We start from the raw sequence: 24354 nt of genomic DNA, 5'->3' as shown, positions 1-24354 counted from the left end.
TGTTTGTTGGATATTTTTTATTATTATTTTATTATTATTATTATTATTATTATTATTATTATTATTATTTTTATAACGTGATAACTCGCAATCTCTATCCTTCGGGTGCGCTCTGGAATTTTCAGCCGAATCTAATACTCTTCGTAATTTTTATTTTTAAATTTATATATAATGTTCCAAGTAAACAATTAAATTAAAACATTTTTTTTAACGGCAAGGATAGGAGTGTGTGCTATTCACCACACACACATGATTAATTAAAGGTGTTGAGAAATTAAAGAAATTACAGACTTTGATAAATCTGACTTGCTATTAGTTGGATAAATTAATTCTACCCATCTATACATATATATATATATATATGATTAATTATCCTTAATTAAATAGCATATTAGTATAATGAATCAATACCAATTTAATATATTATAGTTGTAATACCCCCGGAGTTGAATAGTGATATGAGTTGCGGAGGATTTAATACCCCTGAGGTTGAATAAGAGGTTAAATGGATTGAATAGACAACTCATGTCTCGGAAGCATTGTTGAGAAAACTTTAGAGTTAAACGTGCGAGTGAGGACAAAAACACGTCACGAAGGACTTATATTGATATGTGAGAAGCCAGTCTACGATTCTGACACGTTCGGATTCGCATGACTTGCTGAACGGAGTGTCACAATTGTAATTATGTGATTCGATTAGATAAAACATTAATATTATCTATCTTAATTACCCAAAGTAAAGAGACACCCTCAAAGTATTCCATTAGAATATATTAGACCCCAAAATTATTATTATTATTATTATTATTATTATTATTATTATTATCCATCCTAAAAATTAACAAAGACCATATAAAACACTACAACTTACAAAGATAAAAGTTAATAGTATAATATGAGTTGTTCTTTTATGTTATCTCTTTCTTTTTTTTACTGTTAATATTTTATTTTTTCTTCAAAAATATTTTAACTAACAAATATTTTTTACACAAAATGTACATATCATAAAATTATTTTTACTTAAAAAACATGAAAATATAAAAATAAAAATAAGAATACAAAAGACGAGAGCTTATAAGACAAATTTTTTCCCCAAAAGTCCAAAAGCACAACTCTCCCCTAACCCCACTCAACTAATTAAGTGATAAATATAGGAAGGTGGTACGATTTAATTAATTATTTAATTACAATATACTTACACACCAACTTTACAATATTGAATTCCTCAAAAGACATGTTTGCTTTTTCTTTTTTTGTTGATTACTTATATATATTGCTTCCATATTCTAAAAAGCCACACTTATTCATATATATATATATATATATATATATAGTGATCATAGGCTATCTTTTTGTTCACAAACAAGACATTCCATAGATAAAAGGGTTGGTGCATTTAGTGTACAAAAACACAAAACAATGGGGAGAGATTGGAAAGCAATGCAAGAAAGATTCGATGAGAGAATTTCAAAGGGCAAATTTGGGAGGTTCTTCAAGTTGGAGGCTAGAAAAACTTCCTTCATGATGGAGCTCCGGGCAGCGACCGCCACGTTCGTCACCATGGCTTACATTGTCTCCGTAAACGCCACCATCTTGGCGGATTCTGGTGGAACATGCTCTGTTGCTGATTGTACAGGATCTGTCGATCCAGAATGCATTGTCAAAGAAAATGTTGGGTATCAAAGTTGTCTTGCTAGAATTAAGAGTGACCTTATAGTCGCCACGGCTTTGTCCTCGATGATTGGCTCGGTGGCTATGGGCTTGCTGGCGAACCTCCCGTTCGGGCTTGCTCCCGGGATGGGAGCTAACGCTTATTTGGCCTACAATTTGGTGGGCTTCCATGGGACCGGGCCCATGTCCTACAAGACTGCCATGGCGGTTGTGTTAGTTGAAGGGTGTGCTTTTCTTGGCATTGCGGTTCTTGGGCTTCGTGCAAAGTTGGCCCGGCTCATACCGAGCTCGGTCCGGCTTGCAAGCGCCGCTGGAATTGGTTTGTTTATTGCATTTGTGGGGTTGCAAGCTCACCAAGGTGTGGGCCTAGTGGGCCCTGATCCGGCTACATTGGTGACACTTACGGCTTGTAAGAGTACGAATATTGACACCGGCGCATGCATCGGAGGAAAAATGCAAAGCCCGACGTTTTGGCTCGGCACGGTGGGCTTTCTTATAATGTGTTTTGGGATAATGAAAAATGTCAAAGGGAGTATGATATATGGCATGGTTTTTGTAACCCTAATTTCATGGTTTAGGGGCACTTCAGTCACAATTTTTCCTCATACACCACTTGGAGAATCAACCTATAATTATTTCAAGAATGTTGTAGATTTTCATAAGATTGAGTCCACTCTTGGGGCTATTAGCTTTACTCATTTCAACAATGGTCAAGTTTGGGTAGCTTTAGTCACATTGCTATACGTCGACGTGCTCGCCACGACCGGCACATTGTACACTTTGGCAGAAGTCGGAGGCTTTATAGACGAAAAGGGTGTCTTCGAGGGGGAATACATTGCCTACATGGTCGATGCAGGTACAACTATTGTAGGTTCCGCGCTTGGGGTTTCCCCAATCGCTACATTTGTTGAATCAACGGCCGGGATCAAAGAGGGAGGCAGGACAGGGTTAACGGCCGTGATCATTGGAGTGTACTTCGGCTTGTCTATATTTTTTACGCCTATTCTCACAAGTGTTCCTCCATGGGCGATAGGCCCATCCCTCGTGATGGTAGGAGTGTTGATGATGAAAGTGGTGAAGAACATCGATTGGGACAATGTCAAGGAGGCGGCGCCCGCATTTGTGACCATAGCCCTAATGCCATTGACGTATTCTATCGCGAATGGTATCATAGGAGGGATAGGGACCTACATTGCGCTCGAGTTGTATGAACGGATCGTGGGATGGGTCAAATGGCTAATCGAGATGAAAGGTATGGTGGTGAAAGAGCAAAACCAAGTGTCGGCAACGAACATCGCATATTCTAACCATGAGAATGTTTAAGATGTTCGAGAAAAGATTGCAAATATGAATCCTAGACCTTAGTAGATGCTAAGATAGGTTCATTTCGACATGGTGATGTTCATAATGTAATATTAGAGGTTGGGAATGCACAAGTCACCGTGAGATGGTCTAATGGTGTTGGCAAAAATGAATGACCTCTCAAGGGCATTTGTGCATTTTCTTCTTTACTACTTTCTTGAAATATTTTAGGAATCACTTGTCAATGGTATGCCATTTTTCTTTTAGATATGTTTAGTTTGTATTTTAATTCAAATTTTTTACTACTCAATTTATATGATTCTTGATGAAAATATACTTATTTTATCTAATAAAAAATCACATCAGAATATTATTTAAATAAAAAAAAACTAAAATTCAAACACACAAAAAAAAAAGTATTTATATTAATATTATTATTCTTGATGTTATTGTTGTTTTGGTCTTAATTATTCACTAATTTGTTTATTTTATATATTTTGTAACTTCTTTAATTATTCATCCCACTTAAACCCTTAAAAATACTTATATTGTCAAATATTTATTTCTTATATAAAATATCAAATCAAAAATTATTTAAAGTAAAATATCAAAACAATAAATACAATATAATAATAATAACAAAAATCATGGTCCAATATCTTTTTTTTTTTTTTGGATTTGTTACTTATGTAATCTCTCGATTTTTATCAAAAACAAATTTTCACATAAACATTTCTTTAAATATACAGTATTATAATCGATAACTATTTTACATCAAAAATATTATAATGTATAAAGTTTTAACTTTAAAATAAATAAATTGAACAAAATATGAAAGTGTATATATATACAGCTTACTTTGTTCACCTATTCTATTTTTGAGTAACAAGATTCTTCATAAATAATATAAAAACATATTATATATTAACATAATATATAATATTATACTCTACTCAATCATAAAAAATCAACAATTTAACGGACAATATTATTATTTATATTAGTGATACAATTCTTTATACCTAATATAAAAAGAAAACATATTAATCCAAAAACACAAGTGAAAACAATATATTCTACATTGTAATTCATGTTGAAATATTCAAGCCTAAATATTTTGATTTGAAATAATATAAAACAACATGTACTATTTGTTTAAATAATATTTTAATATGATATTTTATAAAAAAAAATAATATATTTTTATTAAAAAGTTTATGAGATGAATAATATTGAATTCGATTTAAAATCACAACTAAACACACTTTTTTGAAACCTTTGCACTTAATTTAAAAAAATAAATATCATGTCAAATATATTTTTTAAACAATTACATTAAATACCTTTTTTTTCCCACTAATTTTAAAAATTTCAAAATTACAAAACTTTGAAAACTTCTATTTATACAAAGCTTAATCATATTCCTATTCTAATACACCTTCTATCCCAATTTAAAGCACCTTTTATACCATTTTTGTCCAGTCTCACTTCAAAATATCTCTTTCATATTTCAGAAAAAATACTCATATACTAATATGATAATACTCTTAACTTTTACTTAAATTACAAATATATTATTACACATACAATTATTTTATATACAAAGTCAAAGAACAAAAATATAAAAAACTCTTATATACTTCTACTAACTAATAAAGTACTATTACTTCTTAATCTATTACAAAATTCCAAAAGACCCATTTGATTTCAGATGGAGAGAATATATTTTTTTCCCTAGTAACTTAAAATAGAATTTATAAGTAACATAACTAATATATTAAAGATACACAATGTGACAGAGTAATTTAAGAAGGTATACTACTTTATGATTTTCGAAGGTACACTGCTTTATGGGCTGATGTGTTTTTCCACGATGATTGGGCTTTGAACAGTTCTATTTTATCTTGTTGAAGTTTCACTGTATTGAATCTACAATATACTATTAAACACTTATAAATATATTAATAGGGTAAATTATATAATACTCCCTCCGTCTAAAAAAAGATGCAACATTTATTTTGGGCACGAGTTTTTAAGTGGATAGTATTAAGTAGGATAATTTAGAAATTATGTGATGTAACGGAGAGAGAAATGTATATTTTATTTTTTTATTTGGGTGATCTGATGGGATAAAGTGTGCGGCAGAGATTAAGTATAATTAATATTTCCTATTTTGAAAATGTTGCAAGATGTTTGAGAGATACCAAAAAGGAAATGTTTCACGATATTTGGGACGGAGGGAGTACCTTATTTTATTTTAGTAAAAATGCATAAAAAAAATCATATTTTTCATTATTTACGTAAAATCTCCCTTGTGTTAATGTAAAATTTGCACAAAATACCGTCCTTGTCCAAAATTGATATTTGGTTCTAAATAAAGACCTAAATTACGCAAATTTTATTTATTTATTTATTATTTTATTCAAAAAAATTATTTAAAATATTTTACAATTTTTTATTTGTATAGAACTTGCGTAATTTAGGTCTTTATTTAGAACCAAATATCAGTTTTGGACAAGGAGGGTGTTTCGTGCAAATTTTACATTAACACAGGGGGTTTCGCACAATAAATAAAACACATGGGTATTTTATGCATTTTTACGAAAACACAAGAAGGTATTATATAATTTACCCTATATTAACATTAAAATACACTAACAACAAATTTTTTTAACACTTTAAAGTACCATGCCTTACATTTTTTATTTTGTTTCTTATATCCTTCCTAACCATCTTCATGTACATTTGCCATTGCTACATTCTCCTCAACATCCAACGCTACTACCACCGCTGCCTCTAGATCCACCGCCCTTGGGCCACTTCCTTGCCGTAATCGTTGGGGTGCAAATCAAAGTCCCACACTGGAAGATGTTAAGAAAATTTCACATTTTATAAGTCACAGACGAACTCCACTAATATGAGGTCTTCTGGAGTAAGTCCAAAAACAACTCATCGTGAACTAAGCCCAAAGCAGACAATATCATATTGGCGTTGAGTTGACCCAGTCTCAACAATAGCCACCAATAAGAACACATAATCAATCAAGAAAAAAATAGCACAAATGCTTCCGACGAGACGAAGTGAATCTTTGTCATCGAACAACAAGAATTGATCATCCTCATTGTCCAACGACGACAACAACAACAACCCGTCTTCCCCCAAGTGTCGGGAAACAGAGTCTCAATTGCTTCTGCAAATTAATGTCGTTGATGGTCCGGTTCTATTGTTTAAAACGTCAATACATCTGAGTCGTCGTTCGATGATCATATACATAATATATAGTTATTTAAGTTGATGAAAAGATTATTCTTACTTATTATGTAAAGTAGGCAAGCTTAAATCAAAGGGAAGAGGAGAAATGTAATATTAGAACTAATACCGAGTTTGCCCGACCTACTTACCAGGTCAAGGAATTCTAAATGTCTTCAGGTCTTGTTTGTCACATATGATTTGTCTGGCTTTACTTTTTTTGTAAGACCTACTTTGCAGGCTATTAAGTACGACGGATGGTCTAGTTGCAGGTTCCACGTTATCTAAAAAAAAAAGAAAAAAAAATAATGATTGTGAATAATACTTACCTCATAAAAAGTTAATATTTTATATAAATATGAATTTAATATATTATACTCCATCCGTCATAACTCTTTTGGTTAATGTCATGGTATTTTAAACAAAGTAGGTTAGTAATTTATTAATAATAAGTTATGATATTACTTTATTATTTTTTATATGAATATTATTATTGGTATTTTAAATATTTTTAGAATTATATCTCAATAATAAAATTTTATATAATACAAATACATAAAAAAAAAATTATTTATTTATAATTAACTTAAAACTAATTTTACAAAAAATGAAAAATTCTAAATATAGATAATAATATTTGTTTATTGGGGAGATATATAAATAAAAGGGTTTTGAATGGACCCTACACGTAAGAAATTAATAATTTAATCAAATTAATTTATATTTGTTAAGTGTTTAAGATAAATAAATTTACTAAAAATAAAAATTGACATATTCTATGAGAATGACAAAATGAAATGGGATCATTTGGACGGGAGGGAGTATAAGTTCGGTGAACATATAGTTCAAATATTTAAATTTTTCAATATAATAAACTAATTTATACATTTATAAAAAAAATGAATCATATAAATAATATATTTCTTCCATTCCATATAAAGTGTTTATTTATTTATTTATTTTTTCGTAATTATTTTTTTTATTTTTTTGAAAATATAATTATACACTTTAATCAAATTTTAAAATTTATAATTTATAATTTTTCAATCTTAATTAAACTATTTAGTTATGTTAATCTTAATTTATAATTATTTTTACTAATGCACTTCTTAATTAATTACTAATTATATTTTACCTACGTTCTTATATCTACACCAACATTGAAAGTTTTAATGGCACGGAGGGAATATTTAAGAATGACAATATACACATGTAGCATATGTACAAAATTTGTTATTACAATATATATGACAAAGTAAAGCAAAATGCATGAATGGAAATATGAATATTATTTTCATAATCCTTATGATCTTTTATTATTATTCAATGCATTTTATTACATATATGATATTATATATATCTTGATTTACTTTATTTTCTTATTTAGTAAATTTTATTTCATGTATAAATCCATCCACACTTCTATCTATCTATCTATCTATCTATATATCTATATATATATATAGATACAACACAACTTGGTATATTGTAAAGAAGTCAAGAGAGCTAAGATGAGTTCTTCGAAGGCAGTATTTTTGTCAATAATTATGCTAATTCTTTTGGGTAATTTCTCATATATTCAATAAATATATATATATATATATAATTGAAGGTTGATATATAACTATATGGATATGCAGGTTGGCCTTGGGAGAATTTTGAAGGTGGTAATAACGTTGCATGGGCACTTTATCTTCGTCCATGTAATAGCGATGCCGATTGTCAATATGCAGTGCCGCACTCTAGAGACGTTTGTCCTCATAAAGTTTGTGTTTTGGGCCACTGTCGTTGTCAAAGCGCTAACGGCAATACCAATACTTTTTTACGGAACAATATATACTAATTTTTCATGAACAAACTAGATTATTCATATATTATCGTAATTATGGATAAATAAAGTTCGTAGGATGTTTACGTTCAAGTGATTCTCTCTCGGTATATTATATATGAATATACACTACAAGAAATTATCAATTTTGTAACGAGGTTTTTTCGTTCCTAAATTCACTTTTTCCGTTACTAATGATATTAGAGACGGAATTAGAGATGGAATTACGTTTGCTACGTGAATTTTAGGAACGGAATTCCGTTACAAATATACTATTTTTTTTTTTGTAGTGATAGTCTCTTACTATTAATATATTTTATATTTATGTTACTTTTTATTTTCTTTTACTATTTTCACTTAAGATTTCAAATGATATAACTTATTTATTATTTTCACATAAAATATTTGGAAGTTTAAGATTAACGAGAAGATATATATATATATATGTATAAAAGAAAAGAAAATTACATATAAACACTAAAACATACCGAAAATTAATAGTCACTTTCATGATATATACTGTGTAATTATATTAAAAAACAATAAATTGATGGAATTTTTAGTTATATAGTTACCATATCAATAATTGATTTAAATGTATTATTAACTTTAAATTTTAAAAATTAAAATTAAAATAATTGATGGATAATTGACGAAATTCAAGAAATCATATGCAAACACTAAAAATTATATCTTAGATAGATTTAATAATTTTTAATATTTAATAGATAAAGATTAAATTTTTGTTTAAAATTTATGATGATTTATTAAATAAATTTACAACTAATAATATTTATATAGTTATAAGTATTAAAATAAACAAGAATAAATATTTTAAAACAGATAATAGTAGTTGTTAGCTTACAGATGGTTATGAGGCAGGTGAATCACAACCTTCAAAATATATGTATCTATTTAATAAACAAAAAATAAAATTATTATTTTTTATTAATTTATCTTTTTTAATTTTTTATTTCATACTGTATAAAATAATAATATTATTGTAAGTTTATTGATTTACATTTTTTAACCTTTATTTATTTTTCTTGTAATAAAAAATATTAAATTTTATATAATTTGCCGAATTTTTCATTAAAATTTCAATATACAAAATTTTTGTCTATCGCACTCAAATTTCATTCATATTATATGGTAAAATAAATAATACATTAATATTAAAATATTTTTAATTATTATATAAATTATAAATATATTACTATTATATATACAATTAATTTTTACATAACTGTCAAAAATATTAAAATTATTTTAAAACACTTCACACAAATTAATTAAATAATATTATTTTTAAATATAATACAAAAAACAAAAAAAATATTTAAAGTGGAATATATATTTAATTTTTTTAATTATATATTAATAATTAGTTTTAGAAAAATCAACAATACTACTTATCAAAAATCATAAAATAATACCACAATCCCTATCATTAGCAAAACGTGCTATTGAAATAAGAATTATTTCCTCCGTTACAGGTTTTAATAAAAGTGAATAATAATTGTTAATTTTTTTTTTATAGTAAAAAATAGTACAAAAATAAAATAATTTTTTACTTAAAAAAGAATAAGAATATTTTCCAATGAGTATAGATATGAACGGAAGGAATATTTTATTTTATTTTTATTTTTTAAAAGAAATAACAATTATTTTTAAAATATTAAAGAGCTATAGACCTTTTGTGCAATTATTTCCAACACTCTTTTTCTTCCCCAAAACTCCATGTTGACTCACAGTTTGGTCAATCCTCATTCAGATCTAAACTGGTAGAGTTTCTGCTCCATCGTCCCTTCTTTTACACTGCAAACCGGACCGGTTCAAGAACATCGTCGAGTTCTTCACCGCCGCGATCTCAGCCGTCAGATACATCGATCTGAGCTAGCATCCCAATCCAGACTGTGGTACAGCTATTATTTAGCAACAAATATTGATTTCTTATTATTATTGTTACTGCTCCATAATTTTGAAAGAGTTTTTTAATCCTACAGAGTATTAATGGTGCCTAAAATTCATGTCTCTAAATTTATATATTTTTTTCAGAAAAAACGTTTAATTAAAATTTATGGTAGCTGCAGATTTTGTCTTCTTCAGGTGCCTGTAGCAGTAATGTTTGGGATTTAATTAGAGATGGCTATTGCTGCTTATGCGTCAGTGGTTTCTCTTACCCACATCATCGACAATGTTCATTACCGTGCTCAGCATTCTCTCATTCATGTGGACAAAAGACATATTGAATCTCTTCAAGACAATGCCAATTGCTTGTTGAAATTTGTGGAGATTAATTCAAGAAGAAAGGACCAAAAGATAGAAGCTCTGTGGCCACAAATATCTAAACTTTGTTTTGAGGCAGAAGATATTTTCGACTTACATGTAACCAGTCAGCTTGAGATTGCTTCTCAGGGAGAAAATGGTGATATGGGCCAGAAAGCTTTCTGTGAAGATCTGGACAGCATAATCGAAAAGATTGACATAATCAAGAGAGAGTTGTCGATGGTCGAAGAGGTAGGGGATGATCAAGTCCAAGTTGAAAAACAAAGAAGGAGTTCTGATGGTATTGGTGGTTCTTCAACTGAGGCTTCTTCGAATGGAAAGAATACTATAGTGGGACTTGATGAGGATGTGGTGAAGATTAAGGGTGAACTGGCTAGAGATGAGGCGAACCTTCAAATTGTTCCGATCGTTGGGATGGGAGGTATTGGCAAGACTACACTTGCTAGAAAAGTTTATGAAGATAAATACGTGCTTGAGCGCTTTGATGTGCGCATTTGGCTTACGATTTCTCAGGAGTATAGCATGGAAGAGATCCTTCGTGGTCTTATAGATAATGGGATCGTTGAAATGAATGGTGGAAATATTGATGGACCTGGAGAAGCATTGTATAAGAAGTTGTATGGCAGAAGATACTTGATTGTTATGGATGACATATGGAGTTTGGAAGCTTGGTATGATTTGAGGAGGTTCTTTCCAAATAATGGAAATGGAAGTCGGATTATGATGACCACTAGGATTGTCAATGTTGCTGGTTCTTTAGGCTCACACAACCCTCATTCGATGGCATTTCTAAATGGGAGAAAGAGTTGGATTTTGTTTTGTCAAACTATATTTGGAGAAGATGATTGTCAAAATCCAGAGTTGGCGAAAATTGGAAGGAGAATCGTAAAAAGTTGCCAGGGACTTCCGTTGGAAATTATTGTTGTAGGGGGGCTTCTTGCAAAGTCTGGCACGAGGAAAGATTTTTGGCAATCAGTCGCGGAAAATGTAAGTTCTTTTGGTAATGCAAGTGATGGCGAACATTGCTTGAAGATATTACTTTTGAGCTATAATAATCTGCCTTTGTATCTCAAGCCGTGTTTCCTCTATATGAGAATTTTTCAAGAAGATGCTGTAATTAATGTCTCCGGACTAATAAGATTGTGGGTTTGACGAGGGTTTCATAAAAAAAGGCGAAGATCAAAGTTTGGAAGACCTTGCCAGGGGATACTTGAAAGATCTTGTTGATAGGAATCTAATATCTGTTCGCGAACACGGATCAATAAATAAGAAAATAGAAACATGTGGCATTCATGATCTTCTACGGGATCTTTGCTTAAGTGAATCTAGCCGAGAGCGATTTAGACACTCGTCAAAGTCGCATAGGAATCCACTTGTTTGTGGTGCATGTAGTGCGACTTATTCAAGTATCGATAATCCAAGATCTATCAAGGTCATGGATATACTTGTGCAACACACTAAAACTCGCAGCGTGGCCGTGGAATTTTTTGTTTGTCAAAAATCAAAATGTCCTTCATCAGCACTACATTTGCTATGGAACCTTCAAACATTGTCATTTCGGCGGTCTTTTCGTTTCAATACTTTCGTAGATTTACCATATGAAATCTGGAAGTTGCCGCAACTTAGAGTTATTGAAGGCAAGCGGGTGGCGCTACATTCCCCGTCAGCTGAAGAGAAAGATTTCTTCATCCTGAAGAACCTACACACCCTTTGCGATGCATGGAATTTTGAGCTTACTGATGAAATTGTCCATGGAATTCCTAATTTGAAGCAACTGAAAAGTAAGTATCATCATAAGCATATTAGAGGTTCGAATGCTTTGTTAAGCAATCTTGCGCGATTCAATGTACTCGAATCATTACATCTCAAAGATGCTGAATGGCAATATGTTTCTCTCCCGAATTCACTCAAAACCTTGAAACTGAAGAGATGCAGAATTCCATGGAGTTCAATGTGGATGATTGGTTCATTACAAAATCTTGAGGATCTTGAGCTGAGGGATACCACAGAAGGGTCCGAATGGAATCCAAATGAAGGAGAATTTCTTCGATTAAAAGCCTTGACCATTTCTGGTAGTTTTCTACGACAATGGCAAGCTGATCATCATCACTATCCTAATCTTGAGGTGCTTGTACTTGAAGGGCTATGGGCATTGGAAAAGATTCCTTCGGATATTGGAGATATCGCGACGCTACAGACAATTATGTTGAGACAATGCTGTGATTCTTCTATGAAATCGGCATTCCTAATATGGGAAGAACAAGAAAGCATGGGAAATGATACCCTCAAGATTCTTGTCGAACATCAATATAGGGACTACTCAATCAGCGAGTTCATGGCACTCCCAACCGAAGATGACGACAGTGATACCTATGGTACTTTAGATGGATAAATATCTCATTTCATTGAAGCTATTGAAAAATTTTGAAACACAGTTTTTGAAGATTCAATTCTTTGCTCAAATGCAGTTGAGACATATTTATTAAGTTTTCTCAGTTTAGGTGTGGATAGTTTATCTACAGCTGAACAACATATATACACTGCTGTTTTATATGTGAAGGATTTGTTTATGTTTTATATATGTGAATAATTTTTTTTAGTTTGGCCGTGACTTCCGCCGGTAATTGTTAGCATTTGTCGGCCCAAGGTAATTTGAGGGCCATTTGGATTCGCTTAAAAATAAGCAGAAGTCAAAAGCAAAAGCAAAATGAGAAGCACAAGCGAAAATCAGTTCGATTTTGTATTTGGATAAATTATTATAAAAGCAAACTTTTTGTAAAAAACTGTTTGGAACGTTGTAGAGTTGAAAGTGTTTTTAACTGTTAAAATTACTCACAATGATGCTATATTAATATAGTAGGATTGTTCTATAACATTTTTATAATTTATTTTAAGTTTTATTAATTATATTTAAAGATTTTAAATTAAAATATAAAAATATAATTTTAAAATTTGATTATTTATATTTTTTAAAATTTTTATTTAAGAATAATATATCAATTAAAAATAAAATTATAATATAATATTAAATAATTTGTGTTTTATAGATTATTCTAAAATTTCTAATTATATTTAGTAATTTTAGTATAATTAAAAATTTTATATACTCCTATTTAAATTTGAAATAAATTTTAAATTTTAACTGAAGTATAATTATATAAATTAAAAATAATAATATAATTATATTTTTTTAATTTTTATAGAAATATAATATAGAAATTTATGATTATTATTATTATTATTATTATTATTATTATTAAGAATAAAACAATAACTTTAATTGAAAAGTGCTTTTATTTATTTCAAAAGCTACCAAATGCAAACAAGTACAAAGTGCTTCTTTCAGAAAGCAGAAGCTAGCTCCTACCATACGTGAATCCAAACGGGCGTCAGTTGTTAGTATTTGATTTTGAAAGGGGAAGAAAGACAAAAACAAACGAAATGTATCCCACGTAAGAAACACAACATACCTTATCCACCCTTATGTTGTATTGTTGCCCACCCGTAGTAAAAAGAGAATTGGACTAAGAGCTTGGGCTGGGCTAATGGTTTGGACCTAAAAAAGGTCGGTGTCCTTTTTTTTTTTTTTTTACGCTTTCGTTCTAATTAGGTTTGTGGAATCTCCTATTCTATTTTTTTGATTCGTTCTATTCCGGGGGAGATTGGTGGGCTGATTTCGCTTCAAGAAAATCGCATCCTATGCGAGGCTTGGATTAGATCTCAATTATGTGTTATCATATTTGCAATTTTTTTGTGTTTCGCTTTCATCATATCTCAAATTCGATTAAAATTTTTTTAACAATCTTGAAGCAAATTCTTCGAACCTGAGATGGCTGACGAAATTTCCCAGATCCACGATCAAATCTTGAGTGCCCAGAACCTACTTGATGACGAAGGAATTATTAATGCTATGCGAGATGGGGACGATAAAAATTTGAACAACATTCAAATTGGTGCAGATAGGAAGAAGGTTAACTCCAGTGAGTCTCACACTTTTGTTCTCTCTGTTCCACGATCTCAACCGCCACGGACAACCGATGAAGCTGCGGAAATCGCATCCCAGACGAGGCTCGGATTAGATGTCAATTTTGTATAATATTTGCAATTTTTTTTTTTCGCATCATAACTCAAATTCGTCAAAAATGTTCTAACATGAATTGGCGTGATGCTTAATGGGTGATGGGAAGGTCACCAATCTTTGATATACGATATTGTTTGCTTCAAATTACTTTGGCTTGAAAGACAAATTAAGAGAAAGAAAATGGTGAAGAGACACACCGCTGCGCTGTGTTTCTTATGATAGGTTTTTGAAAATTTTTGTTTGGAATTGATATTAAAATATTGTATAATAGGATATTTTGTGAAAGCACAGAAAATTGTACTCCCTCATTTCCAATTTAAAGGAGCTTATGGAGATTTGTAATAGAGTAAAAAATAATAGTATTTTATTATTTAGTGAAAAGTATATAGGAGTTTTTGACATTTTTCTGAATTGTATGTGTAATGGTATGTTTATAATTTAAGTAAAATAGTTTTGCCCTTTTGACTTTATTTATAAAGTAATTGTATGTGTAATGGTATGTTTGTAATGTAAGTTTAGACGAGTATTTTGGTATTAGTGTATGATTACTTTTTTTAAAATAGAAAAGTGATACTTTGAAGTGGGATATACGAAAATAATAAAAAGAATTCTTTCAATTGGAACAGATGAAGTATTCCATTTGATATGCCAACCAACTTTTGCCGCTTGACCACAAAAATTGTCATGACATAATGTCATCGTAAAGTCTCTCACAACTGTCATCCAGTAGAATGCAATTCTAATGGAACAACGCCTTGACTCAGTGAAAATCTAGCAGCGACTAGAGGAACTGGTGCGTTAGTTGATCAACAACCTTCGTCAGAGAGGACGTGGATCCTCAGAGCGATGAATGAACTAATCATTCCCCTGTCATGTAGAAAATTTTGAAAAGAATGGCAAGGCTTGTACCATGTGTTATTATTTGAAAAATTCTCTTAATACATCGTTACATTAGACTTCTGATATATTTTAGAGTAGAGTTAGACAACTTGCGAGCATTGAACTTAGTAATTTTCTTTTACCTTATTTAATAATGTGAATGTTGAATTAAACCACTTATATGACTTGAAAATGTTAGTGCCCCTTTCGTTTCAATTTTTCCATACTCAGTAAGGCAAACGAACTTCTGCCTATCGAATTTGCTCAAATGAAATTGCATCGAAAAGGGAAATCCTTAAATATGGTTTGAGAAACGATGTAAGAGAAGCGGGGAAGACCTCTTATTAAAGGAACTGAAAAGGCCTATGGTGCGACGAAAATCAAATAAGGTCACGAGCAGACACAATATATGTTTGAAACTCTATGATACATCACGAAATATAATGAGCAATGAAAAAAAAAATTCAGCACCTTTCAGCTGAAGATACCCTTTATAAAAAAAAAAAAAAAAAAAGAGTCCTCGCTAAGCGAGCAAAGTTAATTATGCCTGGATGATTCCGCTCATGTTAAATCACATTGACAAGTTTTGAATGCTTAAGGGTTAATTGCTTATACTTGAAATTCATATTATCCACAACCATGGTGCTGATCTTTTGCAATAGTTGACTGCCTTGAACAGGTTAACTCTTTATTCAGGCGATTGAGTTTGCTCGAGGACGAAAAATAGTTTAGTGTGAGGAGGCTTGATAACTCCAAATAATAGCATATTTTTTGCTTAAAAAACTGTGTATTATTTGATTTTTTATGTGAAAACCATCACAATATCTTAATCATGGCACACTTTATTGATTTGTTTCGCTTTGCATGATTCAGAGCCTATTTGTTGAGATTATTAATATATTTGGCCTTTGTAAGCGATGTTTCTAGCCCGGAATAGCTAAGTGTTGAAAGTCAAGTGACAGGGCTCCGGCTTGGCAAACGACGCTCTTACCACTTGCACCAACATCAGCGATCAGACATCCGCCGTTACAGAGGCGAGATTGGACCATCCCAAGAATTGACGAAGTGTTCATCTCCCAGCTGTCAAGCTATTCTACTACCAGCCAACGATGACAACATCGCTTGAGCTGCGCTAATGCCCTTCAACCATCCACAAAAGTGAGGGACATTTGTGCCCTTACATTCCAAAGCGAGCAAAGCGGCTACCATGAAAGTTACGATCGGTGCAACTGCTTCAAGAGATTAACCGCTATCAACCGCCTAACTGCCTAGCGGTTTCAACTGCCAGTCAATTGCTCTGTAATTGCCAGATTCCACGGAACATATTCTATTTGTAAATGACACCCTCTACATTCAAGTGTTCATAGTTTCTGTAGATTTTTAGTTCTTTTTTTAGAGCTCCAACCCTGTAAGGGAGTTCTCTAATTAGGAATGGCCAAATGAGTCGAGATCTCCTCCTCATCTGGCCGCTCACCTTACTGTTTTCTAGAATAGTTTGTTGCTTTTGTAATGTAGATCTTTACTATTTTCTACTAGTTAATAAAATATCATGATTTCTCCACGCTCACCTTCATCCCTGCTTCATCTTTGTGTTGAAATAAGAAACTTAAAAATCTATTTTTCTGAGAAAGAACAGAGAATAATCGACTAATTAAACTTAGATTCGGGTCGTATTCATTAACAAAATTTAGACAATTCAATATAGTTAAGTACACGGGAGCCTTGTCGACCTGCTTAGTTGTTGTTCCGAATTTGACTCTGATTACAGAGAGTTAACAGAGGGTAAAACCACTAATGAGACAGAAGTTAGGATAATCAAATGGGCATAGGCGCTTGTCTATTAGGTCATATAAATGTCTAGTGACAGTAGAATTTCTTGCTTATAATTTTTTGATTATGGGCATCATAGAAGTCTTGTTGTAAATCCCTTAAGGTCAAATATCAACGATTTATATTTGTGTGTTAATGATTCTGCGCAATTACATTCATTTCTTTTGTCATTACGTGTTATAAATACATGTTTCGTTTACTCACTAGCATCGCTCGCTCATTACATCTATGAATTTCTAGCCATTAAGGAATGCACAGATCACACACAACATTATATGATTCCCCCTTACCGCTCGCATATCATCTCTATTATATCTATATTCCGCTAACTTTACACCTGCTCACTCTCGCTCACCACTGTTCTCGCTGCATCTACCATTCGTGCTCCATCCTCATTACAACTCCCACTATCCTCTCACTTTACTCGCTTTATTTTCAATTCCGTCTTAGTTGTATGAATTTTTTGATTTAATTTCATGACTTAAAATCTCTATGTTCGACCTGGAAATGCGCTAGTAAAAAGAGAATAAGTAATTGTGATAAATCATTTCAAGGTCTACAACTTCATTTTCATCATCTATATCTGAACATACCCAATAATGCACACTTCACTCAAATAATTCATAATAAATTCCCTGTAATTCACACGTACATATCTCGCTTATCAGTAGTGTCTTTGATTAAAAGTTTTAATCTCAAAGATAGAATATTTGTGTCTCTAATGAGAGTGACATCTCAAATTGTCGAACTCCAAAGAACTAAAACAAGGGTGAAACAAAGCATTCTTGGAAGGCATAAAAGGTTTGCCAGAAAAGCTAGGCTAGTGAGACTTGAGAGGATAAGAGAAGAAGAGCTTGTTGATGAGTGAAAGCGAAAAGGGAACTTCTTATAGAGGCAACTTCACTCATCGAAAAAGAAAACTTTAGAGATCAATTGCCATAATTGAGGCTGTGATAATCGATGTAATGGTCGGGCATTGATTTTGATTATGACTGCAGAGGATATACTTGCCACCGGAGAAGATTTTATCTGGATATATTCTCAAGTTTTCTTTTGAACTTCAATTTGAGTTCGTCTCAAGAAAAAAAAAAAAAAGATTTTTGGGATAGGGCATTAGACTATTACACAAAACTTGGCCTCGCCAAGCCAAGAAATTAACAAGTGATAACACTGAATTCAATTATGCTCTCTTGATGATTTTTATAATCATTCGTTATGATTTACGATTGAATCTACGTTTGGTAAAACCAACGTACTTTGTAAAATGTGCTTTTAACCTCTTTTGTACCATGTGATGTGCTTTGGTATTTTGATGCAGTTGTATTTTTTAGGGTTAAAGTGAGGAAAAATAGCTTAACATGGGTAATGTCTGACAACCACGAAATTATCTATCATGGATGTTAGATTGTGATCTTGATCGCGTTTGAAAATTCAAAAGGTGTTGTAATTGAGAGCTGAAAGAATTAAAAATTTTGAAGAATAAATCTAAATGCTATAATGATCCGCATGAAAAGTGAATCTCAGCGCTTAAAATTAGCATTTTCTGGAATGGACGAATGAGGAGCGTTGTACCAATTGGCAAATTGTAACAACCATCATTCAAGAAGCTTTGCCTTGTTCCTATAAATAGGGATCCAATCGAGTGCATTTGTAACAATTCTACTTTCGAGAATTAGCGAACGATTTAGGAGAGTTCAAGCTGTAACAAACTCCAGAAGTCTCGCTTGGGTGGCTGGTAGCACTTATGATAGGAGTCACGTGGTCACCACCCATCCCATTTAATTTACGCACTTAACTAAATTTAGCGCTTTCATAGTATAATTGTAATGTTCACTTCATAGTGTAAATGGAAATTTCAATTCCTAGTTAAGAAAATATCATGTTTCTTGATATCACCATCACTCATACATGACATTAGCAAAATAATGTTGTCTCGTGACGCGATGAGCATGAGCAAAAGTTAAAATGTAAATTTAAGTCACTTAAGCAAATCCGGCTAGGGTTTAGAAAGGATTCCACACTACTAGGTTAATCTAGGACCTATTGTGAAAGTAATTCCTTAAGCATAATTTGATTTAGAATAAATGGCAATAGGTAGGGAGTGAATTAATCTCTCAACTAAGCAGTTGCGAGTTTCAGGGGAATGACTCACATGACATTTAAATAATGATTCCGAAATGGATCATTAGCACAAAAATTAAGGATCTAGTTTGTCTTTCCATTATTTCCTCTAGGCCTAAGCAAACCATTGCGAACGGGACATGAGTAGCGGATAAGAATCTTATGTGATCACTCTCACACAACACTCTTTCATATGAAGTATATACATATATTGTGAACATATTTTCAGTTCAGCTAACCATGTTGATATATGTTGTTTGATATTATTACAAATGATAGCACGTAATCATTACTCTCTAATACTCGTGGATAATTATTGTCGATACATGTGGATATATGTTATAAATTCAAACGATGAAATATTTTTTCCATTCAAGCAATTTAAAAGACCAGGTTGAAAGTGAAAGTTCCTACAAAGGTGAAAATATTACGGATTGATAGAGAAGGTGAGTTCACCTCCCATCAATTTCTCGATTATTGTAACAAGGCAGAGATCAAGGGACAATTGACCGCACCATATAGTCCGCAATAAAATGGGATAGTTGAACATAGTAATTGAACTATCCTTGGGAAAGGCAGATCATCATGCTGGTTTACTTGCTCAATCGACTTCCAACGAAAGGCTTGAAACATATTACTCTATATTAGTGAATTTTTGGTGAAAATTCGGATCCTGATGTTGACATGGAAGAACATCCATCCTCTATGATCACGTCACATTTGCACAAAGTGAGCATACAGAGTCATCAAGTTCAACTCCTCTTACAATCGGTACATCAAGCACCCCATCTTCCCATTTTGATGATACACTAGTTCCTAGGTATCAAAATCTTGCAGATATCTATGAGAATTTGTAGCCAATGTAAGATTAACCAGAGAAGTTGCTGCTTACTGGTGAAGAACCATTGAATTTTAAAGAAGCTGCACTTGATAATAATTGGTTAATTGCAATAACTAGTGAGCTTGAGTCGATAGAAAGAAACAAAAGTTGGAGCATTGCAGATCTGACTGAGGGACAAGAACCCATTGGCTGAAAATGGGTTTTCAAATTAGAAAATTATTTTGGAGGAAACATAACGAGACACAAAACTTCATTGGTTGCAAAGGGATATTTGCAGCGAGGGGGGTGGATTTTAAAAAAGCCTTTGCACCTGTAGCTCGCGTATAAACAATTTGAATTTTGTTAGCATTAGAAGTTGAGGAATGATGGCAAGTTTATCATCTTGATGTGAAGTCAGCATTTTGAATGGCGAGTTACAAGAGAAGATTTATGTCTTCGAAGTAGAGGGCTTTATTGTTGCAAGTAGTGAACACAAAGTTTATCGATTAAAGAAACACTCTATGGTTTATCGATATTATAACATCATTTTTCATGTCAAATGCGCCTTCACAATCCCTAAATCCATTATAACTATTTTAAACATGTAGTATTAGTCGAACACAATAAGACAGTGAAATCGCTTCAAAAAATAGTATGCAGAAGGTTGTACCTACAATAGAAGACAGTTATACTTACACAAACTCAAAGTTGTACATACATAGGAATAATGTTGCACTTGAACATTCCAAATCTTGTACCTATACAAGAAAATACCTGTTTTTGGCGGAAACACAGTATGTTTCTGCTAGCTCACGGAAACATATTGCGTTTCCGCTAAAAACAACAAACTCTACCAAGAAAATACCTATTTTTGGGGTAGGTGATGCGACCTCCGACTAGGACTCAAAATAGAAGAATGCAACCACAACACCTAGCCGCTCGCCTTTCCCAAAAGTGTCAGGCTGCCGACCATGAAGGTCAGGCCGGGGGGCAGTAGCCCCAAGGCTTGGAAAGGGTTATCGCCAGAAGGCCAGAGTTCGGTCGGGAGAACCTTCGTCACCAGATTCAGGTTCGAAAGGAATGGAGACCGAAAGGAGTTTTTACAAGGGTAGAGTACCCCACCGTACTTCAATTTAATATGACACTCGAGGAAGACCAAATTTCTGAGGATGAGCCGATGATCGATGACCTTGATTGCGATAAAGCGTCGGAGGCTACCTTGGTTATTATTGCTTGCGACCAAGACCTTGAACAACCTCCACACTACAAAGGAGACCTCAAGGTTAATACAATATGTGTGTTACCTCGAGAATTCGAAGTTCCTCCAGCCCAACCCGACTATCTCCAGGGACATGTTCTGTTGGAAGAAGCTGGTTTGTTATGTTGGGTGTACCAAAATTCTGACATCCAAAAAAAAATGCCAGAACCATTGATTTTCCAAAAGCTAACGGACGAGGATACGCATCATTTGAAACCCCTGTTCCTCACCGTTCACCTCATAGGCGGGTGGTGAGCAAGGTTCTAGCCGATGGAGAGGCGTCCGTCAATGTCATGACCTTGTCTACCCTAAGGAAGATTGAAAAAAAAAAGAAACGATCTCGTACCGACAACCATGCGGACGACCGACTTCATTAGAAACGCATATACGGCAGTAGACGTATTGCTCGAAAAAGTAACGGTTGGAACGAGGAAGGACCAGATGGTTTTATTCATCATCAAAGGGAAGCCAACTTATTCGTCCATTATCGGGAGGGATTGGATCAACACCAACCAGTGCATCCCTTCGACTCTGCACCAAAAGGTTATGTTATGGAACAAGGATCAAGTCGAGATGGTGGAGGCCGAGGTTGATCCGGCCATGGAGGTACATTCTGCAGAGGCCGTTTATTATTTCCCTGATGTATACCTTCTGTTCATGATTCTTGAGGATGCTGGACTGTGGAAAGAGTGCAATCTAACCATGAAGGGATTCGAGATCAAAGTTGAGGCCAACGCTTGATGATTCAGGTAGTTATCATGTCTGACAACCTGATCGTGCAGGGTTTGAAGACGAGAACAGGCAGGTCTGAATGTCCATTTATATGGGTTGGAAACCATGCCGCTCAGCCTCACGACGGGCAGGCAGAGACATCCTCCCAGCCGCCTAATTATGATCAAGACGAAGAGGATATTCATTTACCAATTCGAAGAGTTGCCCCACTTTTTAAGGCACAAGATCCATTGGAGGAGGTCAACTTGGGGGATGAGTTGACCCTCAAATGATACAAGTCAGCGCCTTGCTAGATGTCGAAAAGAAGAAGTGAATGATTGTTTTGATCCGGGAATTAAAGAATTGCTTCGCATGAGGCTACCATGGAATGCCAGGGCTATCGAGGAGTCTAGTAGAGCATCGGCTGCCTACTGAAGCTTTATTTCGGCCGCACAAACAGCCCCCTAGGCATTTCAACTTAGAATATTTACTAAAAGGAAATGAAGAGGTTGAAAAACTCCTTAAAGCTAACTTTATCCGAACATGCAGGTACCCGGAGTGGATTTCTAGCATTTTCCCAGTACTGAGAACGGAATATTCCGGATCTGAATTGGCTTCTGGAACCTCCATTTAGCGATTCCGAAGGACAAATACGTAATGCCCATTGCCGACATGCTCTTGGATTCTATGGCTGGATACGAGATTCTTTCTTTTTTGGACGACTACTCTGGCTATAATCAAATATATTTGGCCGAATGTGATGCCTATAATATTGATTTCCGCTGCCCCAGAGCAATCATAATATTTGAGTGGATAGTAATGCCCTTCGGCCTCAAGAATGCCGGAACGACCTACCAAAGGGCGATGAACGCGATTTTCCACGACCTGATTGGTGCCTGCATGGAGGTTTACATAGATGATGTAGTCGTGAAGTCCCAAGCATTCGATCATCACTTACTGGATCTTCGGAGGGCCTTCATGTGAATGAGACAACATAACCTCAAGATAAACCCGGCGAAGTGCGCTTTCGGAGTACAAGCAGGAAATTTCTTATGTTTTTTGGTACATCAGAGGGGCATCGAAGTTGCCAAAAATAAGGCCAAGGCTGTCCAGGACCTTGGGGCCCCCCGCAACATTAAGGAGCTGCAAAGCTTGATGTGGAAGGTCAATGTCTTGAGGAGATTCATCGTCAACGTGACTGGGAGAATGAAGGCCTTCTCGGTGCTATTGCATGGGAATAAAGATGTGTTCGAGTGGGGAGCAGCTCAGCAAGAAGCCTTGCACAAGATTAAGCAAGTGTTAGCATCTCCTCCGGTGTTAATGCCACCAATCAGCAGAATAAGACTAAAGCTATACATAGCCACAACCAGTGACACGACAGCCTGACTCGTTGCCCAAGATGACGACGATGGTCAAGAACGGGTTTTTTATTATCTTAGTAAGACCTTAAATGAAGCTAAAACTCATTATTCGAGTATCGAAAAACTTTGTTTATCATTATATAATGCATGCACGAAATTAGAGTACTATTTGATGCCGGTTGAAACTAAAGTCATATGCAAAGTCGACCTCCTACGCTATTTATTAAACAAGCCGGTCCTCCGAGGCCGTTTCGTTAAATGGGCGTTAAAATTGGCGTTGTTCGCATTGATATATCAGCCCCTTAAGGCCGTCAAAGGACATGCTATTGCAAATTTTTTGGCCGAACATCCGGGGATGGTTTAGGCCGTTCCTTTGGATTACGTAGGATTAGAACCCTGGCAGGTGGCTTTTGATGAATCCAGCACCTCGGGAGCAGCTGGAGCAGGCGTAGTAATCTCCAGTCAAGAAGGAGAAGTATGGCACTTCGCTCACTAGCTTCCTCAAGGTGTCACGAATAATCAAGCTGAATACGAGGCAATACTATTGGTGTTGCAATTCTTGGTCGCAATGGATGTAAAAAAGGTCGTTATTCGAAGGGATTCTCAGCTTGTTATCCGAGAAGCCCTAAAAAATTAAAGTGCAAGGAGCCACGGCTTTAGGACCTGCTTCAAGAGACCTATGACCTTCTTCGGCAGCTCGCAGAAGTGACATTGGAAGACATCCTCGATAAGAGAATTTAGAAGCAAATGATTTGGCGTAGTGGGTTTCCGGATTCAAAAGAAGAGAAATATTGCAAAGGTTTGAATGTTTGCAGCCTGCCCAAGACCCAGATTGGCGAACCCCACTGCTGGAAGATCTAATAGACCCCGGGAACGTCGCGTCACAAACAGTCCGCCATCAGTTTCTGAAATACACTCAAATTGATGGAGAGTAGTACCGACGGAGATCCGATA

General features: G+C 33.8%; 2 protein-coding genes across 4 annotated transcripts; both read left to right on the top strand.

Moving 5' to 3' along the window:
• The first annotated feature begins 1380 nt into the window (after positions 1 to 1380).
• LOC127241036 (adenine/guanine permease AZG2-like) lies at positions 1381 to 3239 on the top strand. Its single transcript, XM_051259917.1, has one exon. It carries the CDS (start codon positions 1420 to 1422, stop codon positions 2992 to 2994), a length of 1575 nt encoding a protein of 524 aa, XP_051115874.1. The 5' UTR covers positions 1381 to 1419; the 3' UTR covers positions 2995 to 3239.
• Positions 3240 to 9809: 6570 nt separating this feature from the next.
• LOC127240845 (disease resistance RPP13-like protein 4) lies at positions 9810 to 11491 on the top strand. 3 transcript variants are annotated; one of them, XM_051259681.1, is made up of 2 exons: positions 9810 to 9969; positions 10160 to 11491. In XM_051259681.1, exon 2 carries the CDS (start codon positions 10196 to 10198, stop codon positions 11489 to 11491), a length of 1296 nt encoding a protein of 431 aa, XP_051115638.1. In that variant the 5' UTR covers positions 9810 to 9969; positions 10160 to 10195. The 3 variants fall into 3 exon arrangements, with proteins under 3 accessions (XP_051115638.1, XP_051115635.1, XP_051115637.1); XM_051259678.1 differs by having other exon boundaries at positions 10144 to 11491; XM_051259680.1 differs by having other exon boundaries at positions 10138 to 11491.
• Positions 11492 to 24354: the final 12863 nt, after the last annotated feature.

Source organism: Andrographis paniculata, unplaced genomic scaffold, assembly GCF_009805555.1.
Source record: "Andrographis paniculata isolate CXL003 unplaced genomic scaffold, ASM980555v1 Contig80END, whole genome shotgun sequence".
Lineage (NCBI taxonomy): Eukaryota > Viridiplantae > Streptophyta > Magnoliopsida > Lamiales > Acanthaceae > Andrographis > Andrographis paniculata.
This window is presented reverse-complemented; position numbering and strand designations above follow the sequence as displayed.

Bases quoted from the DNA above. Each gene is read 5' to 3' on its own strand.
- LOC127241036 (XM_051259917.1), top strand. From the start codon at position 1,420: ATGGGGAGAGATTGGAAAGCAATGCAAGAAAGATTCGATGAGAGAATT.
- LOC127240845 (XM_051259681.1), top strand. From the start codon at position 10,196: ATGGCTATTGCTGCTTATGCGTCAGTGGTTTCTCTTACCCACATCATC.